This window comes from Crocuta crocuta, unplaced genomic scaffold (assembly GCF_008692635.1).
Source record: "Crocuta crocuta isolate KB4526 unplaced genomic scaffold, BGI_CrCroc_1.0 scaffold149, whole genome shotgun sequence".
Classification (NCBI taxonomy): domain Eukaryota; kingdom Metazoa; phylum Chordata; class Mammalia; order Carnivora; family Hyaenidae; genus Crocuta; species Crocuta crocuta.
Genome location: NW_027551561.1, coordinates 2,176,012 through 2,198,247, shown reverse-complemented (window position 1 = coordinate 2,198,247; position 22,236 = coordinate 2,176,012). Strand labels below are relative to the sequence as shown.

At 41.7% G+C, this 22,236-nt stretch overlaps 1 protein-coding gene across 1 annotated transcript in view; it reads right to left on the bottom strand.

The window, feature by feature from the left end:
- Positions 1–2,045: 2,045 nt before the first annotated feature.
- The window catches only part of CRK (CRK proto-oncogene, adaptor protein), a 28,367-nt gene continuing 8,176 nt past the window's right edge, over positions 2,046–22,236 (bottom strand). Inside the window, exons 3-4 of the mRNA XM_077749827.1 lie at positions 18,221–18,756; positions 2,046–5,591 (exon numbers count right to left, since the gene is read on the bottom strand). Of these exons, the coding sequence (XP_077605953.1) occupies positions 5,454–5,591; positions 18,221–18,756 (674 nt within the window). The 3' untranslated portion in view covers positions 2,046–5,453. The remainder of the gene's footprint in view (positions 5,592–18,220; positions 18,757–22,236) is intronic.

Sequence of the window (22,236 nt, the reverse complement as noted above, 5' to 3'; positions counted from 1 at the left end):
AGATGCTCTCTGATGAACAGAGTAGGGAAAGCGAACGGCCAGGGTGTTGCTACAGTGGTCCACAGGAGACGGCTTGCTTGCTTGGGTGGTGGTGGTAGAGGCAGAGCCGACAGGATTTGGTGATGATGGGGATGTGAGGGAGAGAGACCATCTATAAATGAGCAGCCAACTGAAACATTAAAAAGAATTACCAAAGCTACTTGCTGAGTACCACATACAGTTGTGCATCAGAAATGGGCACTCGGTTGAGGTGGCAACAGGAGCCATACCCAAATCACACTCTGGTTTGGACCTGGCAAGCCATGAGCCTGGCATGAGCCATGTCCACACAGAGGAAGGAGTGCCTTTTTCAACTGGTTACTCACAAAAGCTACTGCCCACCAAGCTGTGTGTCTGGTGACCGTCAATGACAGAACACTTCAAGAAAGCCACCAGCGGCCTCCATGGGGGCTATGGATGTGGATTTTGTCCTGCTACTCCTAGAATGGAAGATTCACAAGGGCAAGGATCTATCCTGTATCTTTTTTTACAGATCTGCTTAGAGCCACTATAATCTTTTTATTAAAATGTTTTTAAATATTTTTATTTATTTCTAGGAGAGAGAGAGACAGCATGAACAGGGGAGGGTCAGAGAGAGAGGGAGATACAGACTCTGAAACAGGCTCCAGGCTCTGAGCTGGCTGTCAGCACAGAGCCTGACATGGGGCCCAAACCCATGAATTGTGAGATCATGACCTGAGCCGAAGTCGGATGCTCAACCAACTGAGCCACCCAGGCGCCCCAGAGCCACTATAATCTGATCAAAACTAGTCACAGAAGCACTCAGCTAGCTCTGACAGCTCAACAGCCTGCAAAATATGCAGTCAATCTCTCCCTCTGGTGACAACAGATGAATATTTCACGTTTATTAAAATACTTCATATTTAGAATAGCTCCTTTCTGTGTCAGTAGAAGTATCCTTGAATTCATGTGATACTCTCTCTAAACAAAGATTACAAAACGATGAGTGAGGTCAAGATTGCCATCACCCCACAGTAGATAGTCTTTAGACACCGTAGCAACAGCAGCCAAGGCAGCTGGGCCTTTGTGTTAGGGCTCCCAGCTGTTAAGGACTCATGGGAGCCCTATGGTCAGGCTGGAGGTCTGAAGGGAGAGGGAGGTAGCACTGAGTATACAAACCTGTACAAATAAGACATTAACTCCAGGAAGCTATATCCTGAATTACATAGTACATGAAGGCAGCCCAGAGGTATCCAACAAACAGTATTACTATACCCTTATATAGTACCAAGTTCATTTTCACTCACTGTACTTTCCTGATATAAAAGAGAAAGGAGGAAACCATCTTCCACCTCAACTCAGGTCTCTACTTTCCTAGTTTCCTTGCTGGCACTCAGGGCCTTGGAGAAGCTCACCTGGGCCGTCAGCTTGAAATGAAACTAGAAAACTCCATAAAATTCTTGCAAAGGAGAGGAGGCTTTGAACAAGTCAACCTCCACATGTCTGATATTCAATTACTCTCCCTCCCACTCCCAGAAAGCTACAGTCCACAGTCTTCCCATTTCAAGTAGGATAGAAAAAAAATCTGCCCAAGCCAGTTTACCTTTGACCGTTTGGTCAAAATTCTAGTGCCCACCTTGCTAGGATTCAATGCAAACCTCAAGTCTAAGAAAATGAGGCCAACTACAGAAATACTGGAAGCACCCCCTTGATCAGAAGCCCAGGCTGGATGCTTGCTTTCATCCTGTATGCCTGCAGGACCCTCGACCATTGCTCTCCTTAGGAACCTTACTTCCCAATGGTAAGTTCTTGTTAGCCCTTTACCCACTTCTATCTTCAGGGTATGTACGGCAGTAGAGCTCCAAATACTAGGCCTTCTCCTGCCAAACTTAAGAGGCCTATTTTCGCATTTTCTTCTACAGAGGGGGCTTCTTCTCTCTTCGTATCTGTAAAAGGAATAGAATTTAATCTGAAAAATCAGGGTCATAAATGTAAGAGAGGTAAGAGCACTCAAAGTTATGCGAAGGAACCCAACACTCAACATATTAAAACAAGATTTTAACACTTTATTTTTTATTGATAAAAAAAATCAAAACATACTTAAATCACCTTGTTAAGCTTGTTTATGGCAAAGTTGGCTCCCTTTGGGGGAGATTCCTTTATTTAACTCTGCGTTGACAATCTGCTTACGGTAACGAGATGTTTTATTTTGGGTCCAAGTAATTGGCAAAACTCGTCCTTTTCATTTTTTTAAAGTAATCTCTATACCCAACTTGGGGCTCAAACTCACAACCCCCAGGTTAAGAGTTGCATGCTGTAGTGACTGAGCCAGCCAGGTGGCCCTGTCTTTTTCTTTTTAAAACTTCGCCACCCATAGGACACAAAACTAGAGGATAATGCCAACCTGTTAGGTATATTTAGTGTCATACTGTGTGTGTCTGAATATATACACGTGCTTTGACAAAGAATGGAAAAAACATAACGTTTAGCCTTTTTTGGGGGTATTTACTAAATTATCCTGAAAACGTGCTACTTACATAAAAAAGGAGAAATTACACTGTATATCTATCTACACTAACATTCTAAAAACCTATTATATAATGTCTAAACTTCTCATTTGCTTTATAAAGTCCCCTACCATATCCTTACTTTCTTTACACCCACATATAACCATTTCTGGACAAGTCTGATGTTCTCTGTCCACATTATTCCAGCTTTTTGATCATTACATAATCTTTTATGTTCCTCTCAAATCAATTTATTTCATGACTTTTGGAGGCCCTTCAGAATATCACCAATGATTAACCTAATCTTTAATGAGTACCCACAGATTATATATAACTGTTTTTTTTATCTGATTATATGATTGTAGGCTGTAGAATGTACACACCTCTTATTCCCTAAGCATAAAAGATTTAGCTCTTTTGTGAAAAATATTCAAAGATTACTTTCTTCAAAAGATCACCAAGCCAAACATTTGGCCATATTTTTATTTACTACATATACTATAAACATATACAATACATGCTACAAAAAAACATTTTTTTAAATTTAACTGTCAAGAAAGTGTATAGTGTTATAATACAATGGCACATGTTCATATTTTATTTCAAATTGGTTTGCTTATCACCCACTTCAAACCATTAATAGTGAAATGTTACTTAAGGATAATTAAAAATTATCTATTTGCATTATTAACAATAAACAATTCCAACAAATTAATAAGAATTAACCATGTCAAATATTAGTATCCAAAAACTGGGCTTTTGCAGAAATGATTATATAAAATATAGCAGCCAATTACAGTTTACTTTGCTCTGTCACAATGTACATATGCACTTGAATAGGATTCTAGCATTTGCTTTTGGAACATACTTTTTAGAAGTCCTTTGATTAAGGTCCAACAACTGACACACCCAGCCAAATCCAACCCAACAGTTCATATAATGGCTTTCAGTCATCTGATCATTGAGAAATTCTTACGATTTGGGTAGAGCTGAATGTTCCACTAATATTACATATGATGAAGACATATCCAAGCCAATATCAAAGTCAAAGGCAAAAGAAAATACACACATTCAAATCAGTTTATGACAAGGTTTTTCTACAAGTATTTTAGATGTCATACTTTCAGGAAAACAAGATTTAATGTGGATTTGAATTTGAATTTTACAGTATCTCTGCTCTAACTGAAAATTTAAGAGTAGTCAGATGGAATTAAGTCTAGTATTGCAAATCTGTTCATTTAACATTATTGAGCACCCACTATGTGCATTGCACTGTGCTAACTTTTAAAAGTTGAGTATTAATATTTTTATCAAGCATTACCTTAGTGTGAGGTAAAAATAAATTAGCGTCAACTCATTAGTTTGCTTGTGGTATGTAATCCTGTGTCAGCCGGCTTCCCTGTGCTGTATAATGAGCTTCTGTGCACCCCTCATTCACTCACACAGACATCTGCACACCGACTATGCCAGGCATTGTGCTAGTCACTGGGATACCATGATTTGGTATAGTTCAAAGAATGCATTATTAATCATAAACCTACGTAAAAACAATTCGAAAGATATATTACTTTTCTAAAATGAGGCCCAAAGCAAAATATAAGGTGTTTCTATGGGTCATACCACACCATAGACCAGTAAGTGCTTTTCTAGACTGGGAACTAACTTTGAAGGTTTCATATTGTAGTCTAAATAGCCTAGATCATTTTTGGTCTCAGAAGTCAATTCTTTGGAGCACCTGACCCCACATAAACCTTCCATACTTGAAAGGATTTGTAAACTAAACTGGAGCACAAAGAAAAAGAGCCAAAAATGAAGGCAGGTGATAATGTAATGTACTTCAAGCACTATTCTGGCCATGTAAAATGAATACTACATAATTTATGATTGGTTCAAATGTTTTGAAAAGCACTAACTCTACCCCAAACTCATGTAATTTTAACCTGACTTGTATACAAGTTGCACATAAAGCAAAGGGCAGAATTTGGCCCTACAACCCTCTATGGAATATTCTAAGTGATTGGTCCTTCCACTCCAAGCAAGTAGAAGCTAAGAATTTCAAAGAGTCCCCTAACAGGATTCTGGCACTCAAGAGAAAAATGGCCCTACTGGATCCCATTAGCCAGGAGTTTATTTAGCTGTGGTAGCAGTGTGAACCTACTATGACCCCTTGAGGGAAGGCAGAAAGCTGGGAGTTTGGGTGTCCACTCGGTGAATCCAATACTGGCTTAAAGCTATGCACTGAATAAAGTGCTCTGCACATCCTGCTTGTCATCTGGAATGAAAAATACTTTTCTTGAGAATGAACATATTTGTAGGTTTGGGGGAAAGAATGACAAGGATTTAAAGAATCCCAAGAAAAAGTATGAAGCATTGACTAGGAAGGAAGACAAATGCCTCTAGTAGTGTCCTCGGAAATCTCAGGATCTGAACTGTCAGAATGAGTCACACAGTGGTCATGTTCTATAAATGAAAAAGCAATCCCACTGGGTACTTCCTATTCACACGGTGCAATATTACTTCATGGGGGTGGAAGGGAACAGTCTATCGCCTTTTGCTAGCATGATTTCAAAATGAAAACAAAACCATTGAATAAATCAGGGTAAGCAGTGTGCAATATTCCTCTCGTGTCCATCAGTTTTCCACAGGTTGATCTGCACCACCTGAGGGAAAGGATGCAAAATACCCATCCCTTCTGATACACTCAGGCATGGCTGCTATCACCTAAAATTGCCAATTCAGAAGTTAACACACGAGCCCTCCAGTTTCGTACCCTGAATATGGTAAATGAGACTAGAGATGGAGTAGTTCAGTCTAAAAAAGATCACAGGTAACAGAATGCTTATATAAACTAGACTGCTTTGATGTCTGTAAGAAAACTGTATAGACAATTGGAAAAAAAAAAAAAAAAGATTGTTCCCATCTGTCAGCAAAACTGTTGAGCTATACTCAGCTGAAGTCCTCATCAGGATTCTGTTGATCCAGCAGACGGACATGTGTGAATGGGAAGTGACCTCGTTTGCCATTACACTCCCCTTCCCACTGACCACTCACATTAATCTTCGTAACCTTTACCAGCTCACCGACCTGCAGGAGGAGAATAAGGAAAGCGCTTTATTTCCAGTTATGAATGCAAACTGAAAAACTCCATTCTCTGGTTAGGCATACCCTGCCCACGTGATTGCTCTAGGGCTGACATTATAGAAATGGCTATTTGTTGCCTCCCAAGCCCCAGCCACCAGACTGATTACTTGTGGTTAGTGCAGGCAGAAGGAAGAAGAGTGATTTTAGCAGTGCAGAAAAACAGAGTGCAGAAAATATAAAGGATCCTAGAAAATGACACTTTTTGGAAATTTTAATCATCTCTGGATGAGCAATCCCAACCAGAATGACCCAGTATTCCTCTTCTTGGTACCCACTACCCTTAGCTTGCTGTTTGGCCCACAGGCCGTGGCCTAGATGGAGACGTCCCCCACCCTTACTGGCATACAAGCGCAGCACAATCCCTCAACCCACTCATGTATACACATCACGACCCACTAGTGCCTGCAGAGGAGAAGATAATCATGGAAATCAAGTTCATCTGGTCCCAGAAAATGAAGTGTTCCTATCACCTTCCTATCAAGGTAAGACTTTTCCCACTTGGGCAGGTATAGGCCAAAACTCCACATTCCATCAGCTCCCTGCAAAGTCCCCATCTTCTTCAACAAGCTCTACCTGGCAGGTCAATGCCTGCTAGCTCTCCACCCCCACCCACCCCACCATGTACTAACAGACCTTGTTGCTCCTTCAATGCCACTTGGTACCTAGTCATTAAGGAGACATTATGTTTTGCTTCTGCTATGGAAAGCTTCCTTTGCAACATCAACTATAACGTTTTGACAATCTAGGATATATGTCTATTCTCCTATAAAACTTAAGACAAAATCAGTCTGATGAATGGATTCATCCTGTGACAAAATATTGAACAATGGTGAAATCAGGCCCCATATGACACTGGAATAGAGAACTTTATCCTTCAATTATCAACATCTGAGTTCTGAGCATACAAGAAGTTTCTCAGTATAACTGTTCATTTGGTTTTATTAAATTAATAGCCACTATTTATTGTACTTTCATTAAGTACTGTAGAGGTGTTTCTTTTTGTTGTTGTTGTTGTTTTTAAGTAAGCTCCAAGATCCAACACGGGGTTTGAATTCACAACCCTGAGATCAAGTATCACATGCTCTACTGACTGAGCCAGCCAGGCACCCCTACTGTAGAAAATATTTTATATAAGCTATTTTCTAGTCTTTATAGTAACCTTGTAAGACAGGAACTTTTCAATTTATAGATGATAAAACTGAATCTGGCCAATTACAGGATTTACATGAGGTCACACAGCCAGTAGCAGGGCTGGGATTTGAGCCCAGAAGTATTGGTTCCAAAGCCAATTTATCTCTTTCTACCAGAGCAGGAACTTTGAAATTATGCTCCCATGACCTTCAGGATTCCCTAAGAATGTCTATAGGACAACTACTGGCTAAAGTGAACTCAAGCTTAGGACCAAGGCCTTCTGTAAAACCAGCCTGATCTTGCTCAAAGAAACAGTTTGCCTACTGGCCTGTCTACAATTTCCTGAAGAACTATCTGAGAACCAGAGAGGCCTAAGGTGGTTGCGGGGGTCATAGGATGCTGAGAAAAGGAAGACAGAAACTAGAGAATATTGAGAAAAATGGGACAAAATACACAGGTGAGAAAAGGCAGCAGCTCAGCCTGCTGACGTTGTGAAGACTGCGGCTGATGGTTTAAGGGGAGAAGAAAGGACAATGCTGCACGCCCAGCTTTGCATGCACATGCAGTCCCTGCGGGCTGCTGGCACCAGGGCTCTTTATTCTCAGCACTCTTCTCCTTCAGGGTTCCTGATGCCCAAGCAAGCCAACCGTGACAAGTCAAGAAACTCCTTTAGTCTTCTAGGGAGAGGAAGATCAGGCTTCAAGTGACACTTTTTTAGCTAGTAAAAATAATCTAAAAGATTTCTTTTTATACCCCTAATTCTAGTTCCCAAATTTTATTTATTTTTAAATTTTTTAATGTTTATTTATGTTTGAGAGAGACAGAAAGACAGAACACAAGTGGAGGAGGGGCAGAGAGAGATGGAGACACAGAATCTGAAGCAGGTTCCAGGTTATGAGCTGTGAGCACAGAGCCCAACACAGGGCTTAAACTCCTGAACTGTGATATCATCACCTGAGCCGAAGTCAGACACTTAACTGACTGATCCATCCAGGCACCCCCCTTTTATTTATTTATTTTTAATTTTTAAAGTAAACTCTAGGCCTAACGTGGGGGCTTGAACTCACAACCCCAAGCTCAAGAGTTGCACATTCCACGGACTGAGCCAGCCAGGCACACTCCCTACTTCTCAGACTTTCACTTGCTCCTTTCTTATTTTTTCTTAAGTTTTTAAATTTATTTTTGAGAGAGAGAGTGAGGAAGACCCAGAGAGAGAGGCAAAAAAAGAGAATCCCAGGCAGGCTCGGTACTGTCAGCATGCAGCCCAACACAGGGCTCAAACTCATGAACTGCAAGCCACAACCACAGCCAAACCCCCCAAGCTGAAACCAAGAGTTGGATGCTTAACCGACTAAGCCACCCAGGCACCCCATTGCTCCTTTCTTTTTAAAACTCTTACAGGGGTGCCTGGGTGGCTCAGTCAGTTGGGCATCTGACTTCGGCTCAGGTCATGATCTCACAGTTTGTGGGTTCGAGCCCCACATCAGGCTCTGTGCTGACAGCTAGCTCAGAGCCTGGAGCCTGCTTCAGATTCTGTATCTCCCTCTCTCTGACCCTCCCCTGCTCACGCTGTCTCTCTCCCACTCTCAGAAATAAATTTAAAAAAAAAGAAAAGCAAAAAACCCCCTCTTACAGTGTTGCACCACGTACAACATCCACTCCATAACATCTGACTATTCTGTAGTGAATTTTCCTGGTTTCTGACCTGTCAACTATCCTTGGACTCCCTACCCTCCTCCCTATCATACCGCTGGAATCAATGTCACTGTACTGCTAGCCCCTTGCTATTCTAAGGTCAATTATATCAAGTGCAGGACTTCTTTCCCCCATTTTAGTATTTATTTGTATTTTCTGCTAAGATACTCATGTCATGCTAAGTTCTATTCTGGTAGCTAGACAGAATAATATACCTAGGGGATGTGTATGCTCATGTCAAAAATCTAAATGGCCACTCACATTAAGTTCCCCTCCAGATGAGGACAAGGGACCAGTCTAAAAAGTTGATTTGACGGGGTGCCTGGCTGGCTCAGTCAGTAGAGCATGTGACTCTTGATCTCAGGGTAGTGAGTTCAAGCCCCACATTGGGTGAAGAGCTTACTTAGGTGGGAAAAAAAGCTAGTTTCACAACAACTAACACCCCTAACAGCTGTCATATCTGAATCCATCATTTTACTGATATTAAAAACCGACAAAAGAGACATGAGGGAACATTCTGGAGTACTGGAAATGTTTTATACTTTCATCTTGGTGGTTATCACATAGGTGCACACACATGTAAAACTCCAAGCTGTATACTCGGGATCAGTACCTTTTACCAAATGATTTCATATCTTTTTTTTTTCTCCTAACCCACCCCCTCAAATTATTTCACATCTAAATAAAAAGATAAAAAGTTGTTGTATTTCACCCGGATTTTCTGTGTGTTTTTTAGAAGATGGTTCTTCAGGCTATACCCTTAAGCCCACCATTCTATTTGATACCAAAATCTAGGTTTATTTTATTCATTTTTTTTCCAAGTTTGATTATTTTGAGAGAGAGCGACTGGAAGAGGGGCAGAGAGAGAGAGAGAATCTCAAGCAGCCCCCACGTTGTCACGCATGGAGGCTGATGTGGGGCTTGAATCCACAAACTCTGAGATCATGACCTGAGCCAAAACCAAGAGTCAGACACATAAGCCACCCATGCACCCCCAAAATCTAGATTTAAACACTTTCCTCTCAATGTTATATTGTCTTTATTTTTAAGCATTCAACATGCTATCTCCAATCTCATCCCACAGGGCTCTAAGAAGTGAAGGGCTGGCTGAAAAGTGGACTAGTCCAGACTCCGCTGCTATCAGTCCCACAGAACCACACCAGCTTCTCCACACACAGGCTGGATCCTGCTGCCCTGCCCGCAGACTTTTCTTCTTTAAGAGGTCAAACAGAGAAACAGTGCAAGATGTTACTGGTGAGGATTCTGTACAGATTAGACCTTGGGACACACCAGAGCCATCTCCCAAATGCACATGGTCTCTTGGCTCTACCCTACAGAGGCTCAGGAAAACCACACCATATTCTGAAATCCAAAACTTTTTTTTATAGTTGATTAGGTTCTTGGCAGAGAGGCCCAAACATCAGGGAGTGAAACAAAGGCTGGCAAAACTCTGAAACAAATTTTTTTTGAAGCAATTCTGATATTTAAATGGGTAAAAGAGAAAATTGTAAGCATCAATTGGGCTACTTAACCTGTCCAAAGTGGTCTTTAAGTACAAATACTTCAAGCAAGACCTTATCAAAAATAAATATGGAGTCTTTGTACTGAAATAATACAGAAACACATGGGGACTCCTAGGGTCAAGAAAAGGCAAATCCCAAAGGCAACATGACTATCGTTAGATCACGTGAGGCCCTAGTACTTCCATAGTTTGGAAGACCAGGTGACTGTCAAGCGTGCAGGTTGGGGGAGCGCAGGAGGTGACAGGGCAGTCTAAAAACACAGGCTACACAAAGTGCGGTTTTTCCTCCAAATCAGACACACACGAGAATTCACGCTTTTCCTCCTGTTAGGCAACAACTTTCTAAAGCAGGATTTCCAAGGCCACACCAAGGAGGGTGAGGAGGACATATATGGGTTCAAAGCTTGTCGTGCTTCTTCAAAGACAAAGAAAGCAAAACAGAGTGATTGCCCCAGATATGCTATAATCTTAAGACACAAACGAATGTACTAATCAGTAAGTGCAGTAATAACTGTTTTCTAACACTACTGATTTCAAAATTCAAGTTATAGATGGAAAAACCCCTAATTTGCCTATCAATGAATAAGGAAGACCTTATAAGGGATTTGAAGCACCAGTTAACCTTTCTTTTTACAAGGCAGACTTCACCGCCACCTTGTAAAGGAGAGATAGTGATGGTTCTTTCACTGAGGCACTGTTACACTGTCCTGATCCTATGTCATGTGTTAGAAGCAAGTGTGCAAGTAAATCAGGGCATCATCTATAAAGAGGGCTGAATGCGGTGACTTCAGTGTTTTCACTCCTAGGGAACTTGATGAATCCTGGTTTCTTGTGTAGTTCGCAAGGTAAATCACAATTTTGGTACACATGTAGTCAGATCTACAATTGGTCCAGGAGCAAAAGACCACCCAACTGATATTCACCAGTGAGCTCTCATTATAGTGAGAAAGATACTGGAACCCAATTAGCATTAATTTTTGGTACTCGCTCAACAGAAGACATCAGGGAACTGTGTGATCTCCTTTGCTGGTGTAACCTCAGGTGACTACTTTCCTAGTGTTGGTCCCTGCTATCTAACAGGAAAGGCACCAACAATCACCAGTGCTTCTTTGATCCTAACTTGCTGCAGGATTCCAGTGAGCTCTGACAGGAAACCCATATAAATTCATATAAATAGAACCACGGAAATACAGAGATGGAATACAGAGGCCTTGACTTCAGACATTTTCAAACACACCAAGAACACGTGTGTTTGAAACACTTCCAGATTTGGCTGGAGGAGAACAAAAGTTAAGAAAATGACAGCAATCTAAGACAGGGGTCAGCAAACTATGGCCCAGGAGCCAAATCCAGCTTGCTGCCTGTTTCTGTAAACAGTTCTCTCAGAACACAGCAAACTCATCTATTGTTTTGTCTATGGCTGCTTTTTTGCTATAATGACAGTTGAGTGGTTGTAACAGAAACCATATGGTCTGTAAAGCCCTTTACTGAAAAAGTTTGCAGATCACTCATCTAAGGAAATAGGTAATATTTAGAGTACATCCACAGTCTTACAAATCAATGGAAACAACCAATTTGGCCTTAAAGATTCAGTTTCCTCAGAGATGGACTGATATTGCCATGGGGAGGGACAGAGAGAGGGGGAGACACAGAATCTGAAGGAGGCTCCAGGTTCTGAACTGTCAGCATAGAGCCCAACACGGGGCTCAAACTCACAAACCATGAGATCATGACCTAAGCCAAAGCTGGACACTTAACTGACTGAGCCACCCAGGCACCCCAGTCTTACCCTAATTCTAGTTCAAGTCAGCAAAGATCTTCTCTAGCTCAACAGCTGATAATGCCTAAAGCTAAGTTCTCTGTCCCCCTGGTGCAAGTTGCAGAGGTAACTACATATACTAGATACATTTTTAGCTAAATGTAAAGAATTTCCTTTTCTTTTTAAAGTTTATTTATTTATTTTGATGGGGAGAGGGGAGAGCGGCAGAGAGACAGAAGAGAGAGACAGGGAGAGAATCCCAAGCAGGCTCTGTGCTGTCAGCTCCATCCCATGAACTGGGAGATCATAACCTGACCCGAAATTAAGAATCGGATGCTTAACTGACTGAGCCACCCAGGAGTCCCTCTTTTTTGTTTTTCTTTAAAGACTTTATTTTTAAGTAATCTCTACACCGAACGTGGGGCTCGAACTCACAACTCCAAGATAAAGAGTCGCATGTTCAACTCAGCCAGCCAGGCCCCCCAAGAATGTTCTAAAAACTAACACAATGAACTAGATCCAAGGTTCCCAAACTGTGGCGTCAGAGGCACTGTAGCAAATTCAGAGGGTGCCACAACATCAAGTTTTGAGGGAAACAGCAATAGTTGACATCTACTATGCCATGTGAACTACTAGCTCAAGGCAGTTGACAATTTCTACATTAGACTGCACAACATCCCTTTCAAAGATGTGAAGCTGGGTGGCAGCTGCTATGACACAAAACAAGTACCTCATGAAATAAGTGTTGAACAAGAAACGAGGTGGCAGTGTTCAATATGATCTCAAGTTTGAAAACTATATGGTGTCTAATAGATGTACATGACTTTTTTTTTTTTCTTTTCTTAAAATGTTTTTACTTAGTTGTGAGAGAGAGAGAATGAGAAAGAGCATGAGCAAGGGAGGGGCAGAGAGAAAGGGAGGCAGAGGATCCAAAGCAGGGTCTGCACTGACAACAGAGAGCCCAATGCAGGGCTCAAACTCATGAACCATGAGATCATAACCTGAGCCAAAGCTGGATGCTTAACCAATTGAGCCATCCTGGTACCCCTAGATGTACACATCTTGTTAGTTAAGTAACTGTAATTATTTGAGATTAAAATTAAAATATTGTTTTCTTGGGGAGCCTGGGTGGCTCAGTTGGTTAAGCATCCTATTCTTGGCTTCAGCTCAGGTCATTATCTCATAGTTCATGGGTTTGAGCCCCAAGTCAGGCTCTGTGCTGACAGTGTGGAGCCTGCTTGGGATTCTCTCTCTCCCTCTCTCTCCGTCCCTCCCCCACTTGCTCTGTCTCTCTCTCAAAAATAAACTTTAAAAAATCTTTAAAAATGTTTTCTTTCCATTATGTTTATTATTTTTCAAATGGGTACTAAGTTATTAGGATATAAATTTTTTAACCCATTTACTTAATAAATGCAACTGTCATGTATTTCTTTTGGACTGGGACACTGTGAAATGTTATTGAGACATTATTAAAAAAAAAAAAAAAAAAGAAAGAAAAAAAAAGGTGCCTGGGTGGCTCAGTTGGTTAAGCATCCGACTTCGGCTCAGGTCATGATCTCACAATTCATGGGTTCGAATTCCGCGTCGGGCTCTGTGCTGACAGCTAGCTCAGAGCCTGGAGCCTGCTTCAGATTCTGTGTCTCCCTCTATTTCTGACCCTCCCCTGCTCACGCTGTCTCTCTGTCTCTGTCTCTCTCTCTCTCAGAAATAAATAAAACATTAAAAATTTTTTAAAAAAAGTAGTAGTTTAAAAAAAAAAACACAGAGACACTATAGGTGCTATGAACCAAGAAAGTTTGGAACCTATGGACTATACGTCTGTGTTGATAACAAGTTCCCCAAAAGTAAAGATATTCAAACAGATGTTTAAAAATCACCTATGAAGGGGAGCCTGGGTTGCTCAGTCAGTTAAACATCTGACTTTGGTTCAGGTCATGATCTCGCAGTTCATGAGGTCGAGCCTCACATCGGGCTCTGGACTGACAACTCAGAGCCTGGAGCCTGCTTAGGATTCTGTGTCTCCTTCGCTCTCTGCCCCTCCCCCACTTACTCTCTCTCTCAAAAATAAGCATTAAAGCAAAAAAAATTTTAATAAAAATCACCTGTGAAGACACCAGAAGGCCTGCCTTTAATGTCTGAGAGGCCAGTTTACCTACAAAGTCTTCTCCAACTGAGATTCTATGAACTGAAATAAAGGTAATGTACAAGAAGGATGGAAAGCAGAGGAAAAGTAGACACCTGTCTCAATGAACAATACAGAAATCTATAGTTACAATTATAGGAAAAGACAAACCAAACTGACACAGCAAACACTTGCCACTCATGTTCTTACACTTTCCGATCTCGAATTTTTATTCTCACAGGGAAAATTGGGGTGTTTACTCCAATTCTCCACACACAGGCCAAAAGGCCTTAACAACTTAGGTTTCATGGAGTTCCACAGGGGGAGACAGAGCTGATGTAGCCACTAATGCATATAATCTGGCCCCCAAAGCACATTTACACCTTTCCCATCTGTGCCCTGAGGAACAGGTCCAAACCTAAGAATACCTGACAAGCTCCTTGATTACTCTCAAGTCTTATCATCTATCAAAGGCAAAATGCCAGGTTGAATTGGAGAATGTAAGTTACATAATTAGTAGATTTAAAGATAATTTGATTGTTTTGGACAGTCTACAGAGGTATCAAATTAACTTTAACATCTGCAATTTACAAAACAAGATTCGTCCTATTCCAGCTTCCAAGGAACCAGTAAACAAAAATCAAAGAACAAAAATGAAAGGTGCCACTGCCCTAGCCTAGTGTTTATTTCCAGTAGCTCTCCTTTAAAACACTCAGCATAACTGCATATTTAAAATCTCAGGAGTGGGGCGCCTGGGTGGCTCAGTTGGTTAAGCGGCAGACTTCAGTTCAGGTCATGATCTCATGGTTCGTGAGTTCGAGCCCCACATCAGGCTCTGTGCTGACAGCTCAGAGCCTGAAGCCTGCTTCGGATTCTGTGTTTCCCTCTCCCTCTGACCCTCCCCCGCTCATGCTCTGTTTCTGTCTCAATAAATAAAACATTAAAAAAAATTGTTTTAAATAAAATAAAATCTCAGGGGCTCCAGAATGGAACAGCTGGTATCTGATTTAGTTCTATTCCCCCCAGATGTGACCAACTGACCCACAGAACTATAGTGGGCAGAGGAATACCCCTACTTTGGTGGTTAGCTGGAATCAATCCCTACTTTCCACAGCCTTCATTCTTACTAGAGAAATCTGGTGCAGAGGAAAAGAGGAAATATGTAAGAATTTATTTTCCAGTTGAGGATTGTGGTCAGAGTTAATGTACCAATGCAGAAAAACTTCATCTTTAAGTGAGACCAGGTGGTTCGTGAACTGTTTTTTAAATTTATTTAAGTACAGAAATCCTTTCTTCAAAGAAAATCTTAGAGAGATCCAAACATGTAACATAGTTAAAAACAGTTGCTTTGGTTGGAGCCAGAGCCTTGCATCCTCTGCTTCTCTCTCTGGCTAGGCATCTCTTGGGGATTCTTAAGATACTGAGAAGCAGTCTGAAGACTGCTGGTCTGGGGTACCTGGGTGGCTCAGTCAGTTGAGCGTCCAACTTCAGCTCAGGTCATGACCTCGCAGTCGTGAGTTTGAGCCCTGCATCAGGCTCTGTGCTGACAGCTCAGAACACGGGTTGAGGTGCCTGGGTGGCTTAGTCGGTTAAGCGTCTGACTTTCGCTTAGGTCATGATCTCGCAGTTTGTGGGTTTGCGCCCCACGTCGGGCTCTGTGCTGACTGCCAGCTCGGAGCCTGGAGCCTGTTTCGGAGTCTGTGTCTCCCTGTCTCTCTGACCCTCCCCTGTTCACGCTGTCTCTCTCTCTCTCTCTTAGAAATAAATAAAACATTAAAAAACAAAACAAAACAAAACAAAAACCCAGACATGGGAGAGGAGAACAGGAGACAAGTGTCTACTGTGCAGCTGTACTGTACTGAAAGCACGACTATCCTCGCACACACGACAGGTGAGGATATGCTGCTAGTGCAATCACACAACACCTACAGTGAGAAGGGCAGCAGCACTGTTAAAAAACAAAAAGAATCATAGATTAAATTGTGCATGGTAGAAAAGGCACCACAGGAGATCTGGGTTCATTATAGCTCTACCTCCAATTAGTCTGAACAATCCAATCTTTCTAACCATCAGTTCTTTTTATATAATAAAGATACTAAGTCCTTTCCAGCTCTAAAATTGTATGATGCTAACAAACACTGTGTTTTTAAGCTCATGAGGTATTTCGAAGCTATTACTTTGGGGTATCCGAAAGAGGCCGACGTCAGCAATCAATATATGTGGCTTAAAATCAATATCTAACCAAAAAACAAAACTTACTGAAATCAGACATTATTTTCTTTTTTTATAATAAACCATTTCCTACTTATTTATTTTCCAAGATTTATGTTTCATTGTAGGGAGAGCAGCTCAACCATTTTGAGCACTAAAACCTCTAGTCAAGGCAGGCATCATTAAAAACAATTCTCTTGGGGATCCTGGCTCAGTTGGTTAAGCATACAATTCTTGACTTGAGCTCAGGTCATGATCTCATGGTTCATGGGTCCGAGCCCCACGTAAGGCTCTGAGCTGACAGCACAGGGCCTGCTTGGGATTCTCCTGCTCCCTTCTCACTCTCTGCCCCTTCCCGAATCTCTGTCATTCTCAAAAAAAAATTAAAAAAACAACAAAAAAAACAACAAAAAAAAACTTGGTTTAAGGTGTGACTCCTGATTTTGACTCAGGTCATGACCCCAGGCTCATGGGATCAAGCTCTGCATCAGGCTCTGTACCAAGCATGGAGCCTGCTTAAGATTCTCTCCCTCCCTCCCTCTCTCTCTCTCTCTCTCTCTCTCTCTCTCAAATGAATGAATGAATGAATGAATGAATGGAAATGCAAGAGCACCTGGCTGGCTCAGTCACTAGAGCATGTGACTCTTGGGTCTTAGGGTTTGAGTTTGAACCCCATGTTGGGTACTGAGATTACTTTAAAGGAAAAAAAAAAAAAAAGGAAATGCGAATGGAGACAAAATTACTGTTTATTCTCTCCTAGGCCTTGGCTGGCTTGTTTCATGAGTGCTATTTTCATACTCTAGCCCAGTGCTAACAAGGTCTGCAGTAAATGTCAAGAGTTACATCTGTCATGTATGTGCACAGCATCATATTGGATGTCCAAACTCAAAAGTGGGAAAAGAGGGGTGTGCCCTAGATGACACACGTCCGTTTCTCGCCAAAGCAGAAATACAATACTTTTAACTCACAACATGATCTCTAAAAACAAGCAGTTTAAAAATACATTTTTCAGTATAATCTGTAAGACTCAGGTAACCCTCTTTGCATTCACTATTCAGAATGTAAAAGAAAAACTTCAAGTCCAGTATGATCAGAGACTGGTTCAAATAGACCCTAGCTTATTCTATAGGCTAACTTCTAAGCAGCTCTTACTCTTCAGTGTATGAACATGATCCAAAGAAAACAGCATTTAGAAAAGAAAAAAAAAACAACAACAGCATTTAGAGATCTCAGTTTATAAGAATATACTTTTGCCCCTTCTCTGCTCCTCTGTGCTCACATAACTTCAGTCTGTGCTCTTGAAAGTTAGCTTCCTGCTTAGATTCACATTCTATCAGTAAGCTCTGAAAGACGGATAGCATGCCACTTTTGTACAAGCTTTTACAATGAACCACTAGCTGTGCATAACTCAGAAAGGGAGGGAGGGTGGAGGTTAGAGCTATGCTATGAGTTCTAAAATGAAGAATAAAAGAATAATGGTTGGCCAGAGGAGATGGGCTACCAAGACTAACTAGTCACCAGTAAAAGGCAAGAATTCATTCCTCCGGAGAACCAGCTTCTCGCCTGTAAAAATGTACCAAACAGCAAAAGGCAAGTAAACCTGCAGCTCCTAGGAATGTGTGCTTTTGGGGATGTACCTCTTCTTACCTGTACTAGGCTTTTCTGTTCCCCCTGAACTCTTTATGAACAGTCAGTCAATGGTAAGAAAGTCCATGCTCTCTAAAGTAACACATTATGTTTTCGTGGGAAAATTCCATTTAAGGACTTTACTAGAGCCCATCTTATTTTCAACAACGATAAACAGAAAGAAAGAATCAGATTAGAATGTAGATGAGAAAAAAATATTTTAGGTTAATTCCTGTGAATTTAGGTGGAGTTAAAGAAGTCAAAGTATGTTTAGTAGATCAATCAGAACATTCAATTATACAATTTTAAGCTCACTCATTCCAAAACAGGTTTTCTACAAAAGAGAGAAAACCCAACATTAAATGCCAAAATCAGTACTTAATGGTTTGACATCTATAACATCACAATGCTGCTGCTTGTATTCAGCATTCCTATAAAGCTCTAAGAGGTCTGAAAGGGAGACCCTGTAGCAGATCTCTTCTTTCTACATTTTGCACATTATGTACCTCCAAAGCCAAGGCTGTCTTGTCGTAGGCATTAGGGACTCGCTTCTGGATTACCCTGGCATAAATGGGCCCATTCTGGAGGTTAGGGAGCGGAGTGTTGACGCTGGGTTGGGCATAGGGCCCAGGCTCCGGCCCACCCAGTGGTTGCGGGTGGGAACCCTCCTGGTTACCTCCAATCAGAGCCGATACTGAGGCGGAGGCAGGTCTATACTTCTCCACGTAAGGGACTGGAATCATCCCCCTCTTGCCTTCGCTGTCCTCCGCATTCCACCACTGCTCTTCAGGCTTATCCCGGATTCTCAGGATGTCTCCTTTCTTAAAGGGAAGATCTTCTTCATCATTCCCATTAAAGTCAAAGAGGGCTCGCACATACTCTGCCTCCTCCTGCCTGAGAATCACTCCACTACCCTGCCTGGATTTGGAAACTGGTTCTATCAACGTTGTAGTGTCCAAGTAATGTATTTTGTAGAATTCCAGTAAAGCAGGCAATGAATCAAACTCTTGATCTCCTATTCGGAGTCTGGAGGGGCTCACCCCTGGAAAAAAACAGAATAGGCTATTATTTAAAGACGTATTACACAGGAGATGAAATGCAGATTTTAAACATTTCCCAAACACATTTAGTAATCAGAAAAAAAAAAAAGTCTAGAAAAGATAGCCCCTCTCCTTATGGTAAACTGAAATCATACTCTGGAGCTACAACATACCCTCAAAAGATGCTCCCTAGCACCTGCAGCAGAGAAGGAAGAGAAGGTCATTAAGAGACCAGGCCAGTCGGGGCATATTCCCATACTGAATCAAAGACAAAGCAACATGGAGATTTTCTGTTCGTTTTCCCAAAACATTCTGTGCTATCCCATTTACAGAGTAGCATAAGGTTTAAGGTTTTGTTGAAATCTTCTTTTCAACCTCAGGAAATGTAGCAAGCTCTCCTTTATCATAGATCCCAGCAGCTTTTCCAAGAGGTGGGGAGAACTTGCTACTAATCTATACCAGGCTCATACATTCCTTCCCTTCACATCTAGAATGTACATTGCTAAGTTTTGCTTTGTTTTTTTTTTAAAGTGAGCTCTGTGCCCAATATGGGGCTCAAATTTACAACCCTGAGATCAAGAGGCCCATGCTCTACCAACTGAGCCAGCCAGCCAGGCACGATCTCTTTAAAAATTGTTTTTTTCATTTCATTTATTTTTTTAGAGGTTGGGGGAAGGAGGGAGAGAGAATATACGTGTGTGTGGAGGAGATAGGCAAAGGGAGAGAGAGTATCCCAAGCAGGCTCCACGCTCAGCACAGAGCCAGATGCTGAGCTCGATCCTACAATCCTCGGTTGAGTTAGATGCTCAACCAACTGAGCCACCCTGGCACCCTAAGGCTATCTCTTTTAACCTATGGTTGCTGATTGCAATTTCATTTCTGACAGCCAAAAAAAAAAAAAAAAAAAATTAAGGAAATAAAGAATCTTAATCAGGCAAAAGAATCGAGGAGCCTATAAAGAGAAACTAAAAAGCTAACTGCTTAAAAACCAATTCCTAAGGTCTTCATTGAAATAAAACATGCAAGTAGTATTGCCCCCCCCTTGAGGCAAACAGGTCATGAAAAAAAGTCAATAAGGATGCTTGAAAAAATAAAGAAGTATTAAAATTCTCAACCTCTAAGGCCACCTGGCTTGCTCAGTCTGTACAGCATGTAACTCCTGATCTCAGGATGTTGAGTCCCAGTTCCATTTTGGGTGTAGAAATTGCTTAAAATCTTTAAAGAATAAATAAAAACAAAATTCTCAACCTCTGAGGACATATTGAGGGTCAGAGAATATAGTAGGAATCCTTAAAATTCACATGGTGCAAAAAGTATATGGCTCCAGACATACAGGGCAGACTTCAGAATGTATTCCCTCTCTATCCTGAGATTCTAGAAGTGAATAATAAATTAACATAACATCAGTTCAAACGAGAAACAAAGTGTCAAGTAAGGAGTTCCTCTAACTTACTCTCTAAGCGCCAAAACATCAAATTGTCTTCACTGGATTTACCTTTGGTTTCCTGATAAAGTAATAACTAACTATAGAAACCTGGTTTTTGTGGAGCTTGGCTTTTTAAAAAACCAGCCTTAACCTACAGGCACCCAGCAATGAGTTATAACATCCCAGATTTTAAAAAATTGCTGGGGCGCCTGGGTGGCTCAGTCGGCTAAGTGTCTGACTTCAGCTAAGATCATGATCTCGTGGTTCATGGGTTCAAGCCCCGCATTGGGCTCTGTGCTGACAGCTAGCTCAGAGCCTGGAGCCTGTCTTCGGATTCTGTGTCTCCCTCTCTCTCTGACCCTCCCCTGCTCATGCTCTCTCTCTCTCTCAAAAATAAATAAAACATTAAGAAAAATTGTTTATTCATTTTTGAGAGAGAGAATGAGTGCCAGTGGGAAGAGGGGCAGAAAGAGAGGGAGACACAGTATCTGAAGCAGGCTCTAGGCTCTGAGCTGTCAGCACAGAGCCCAACACAAGGGATCAAATTCACAAACTGTGAGAACATGACTTGAGCCGAAGTCAGACGCTTAACGACAGGAACCTAACCTCTCAGATTTTAACATAGATGTGTCTGTGATAAGTATATACAAGTTTTTATAGCCAAGTTGCCATAAAGTTTTATATCTTGCCTATTTTCCCTATTATGAAAAATATTTTATTTTATAGAATAAAATTTTTTTTTCAAGAACATGACTTTTTTTTTTAGTGTTTTATTTATTTCTGAGAGAGAGAGAGACAGCATGAACAGGGGAGGGTCAGAGAGAGAGGGAGACTCAGAATCCGTAGCAGCTCCAGGCTCTGAGCTAGCTGTCAGCACAGAGACCGATGTGGGGCTCAAACCCACGAACCATGAGATCATGACCTGAGCTGAAGTCGGATGCTTTACTGACTGAGCCACCCAGGCGCCCCTCAAGAACATGACTTTTAATAGCTACAAAGTATTTCCCAGGGACCTGGGTGGCTCAGTAGGTTAAGCTTCTGATTCTTTTTTTTTTTTGTTTTGTTTTTTTATTTATTTCTAGGAGAGAGAGAGAGACGGCGTGAGCAGGGGAGGGCCAGAGAGAGAGAGGGAGTGACAGACTCTGAAACAGCCTCCAGGCTCCGAGCTGGCAGTCAGCACAGAGCCCGACGCGGGGCTCGAACCCACGAACCGCGAGATCATGACCTAAGCGAAAGTCGGACGCTCAACCGACTAAGCCACCCAGGTGCCCCTAAGCTTCTGATTCTGATCTCAGCTCAGATCTTGATCTCAGTGTCATCAGTTCAAGCTCCACATTTGGCTCCATACTGGGCATGGAGCTTACTTAAAAATAAATAAATTGGGGTGTCTAGGTGGTTCACTCAGTTGGCATCTGACTTGATTTCAGCTCAGGTCATGATCTTGTGGTTTGTGAGTTTGAGCCCCACGTTAGGGTACTGACAGCACAGAGACTGCTTGGGATCCTTGGCCTCCCTCTCCTTCTACCCTTCCCCAGCTCAAGCACATACATACACTAACTCTCTCAAAAATATACACACATTAAAATAAATCAAACAGGTGCATCTGGGTAGCTCAGTGGGTTAAGCATCCAACTCTTGGTTTCGGCTCAGGTCTTGATCTCATGGTTTGTGGATGGAGCCCTGCATCAAGCTCTACGCTACCTCAAGCTCTATGCTGACAGTGCAGAGCCTGCTTAGGATTCTCTCTCTCCCTCTCTCTCAGTCCCTCCCCCCACTCATGTGCCCCCTCTCTCTTTCAAAATAAATACACTTTAAAAATAATAAAGGGGCGCCTGGGTGGTTCAGTCGGTTAAACGTCTGACTGGCTCAGGTCAGGATCTCTGTGAGTTCAAGCCCCACATTGGGCTCTGTGCTGACAGCTCAGAGCCTGGAGCCTCCTTTGGATTCTGTGTCCTCCCCTCTCTCTGCCTCTCCCATGCTCATACTCTGTCTCTCAATAATAAATTTTTTAAATAAATTTATTAATTTTTTAATAAATTAATTTTTTAATAAAGAT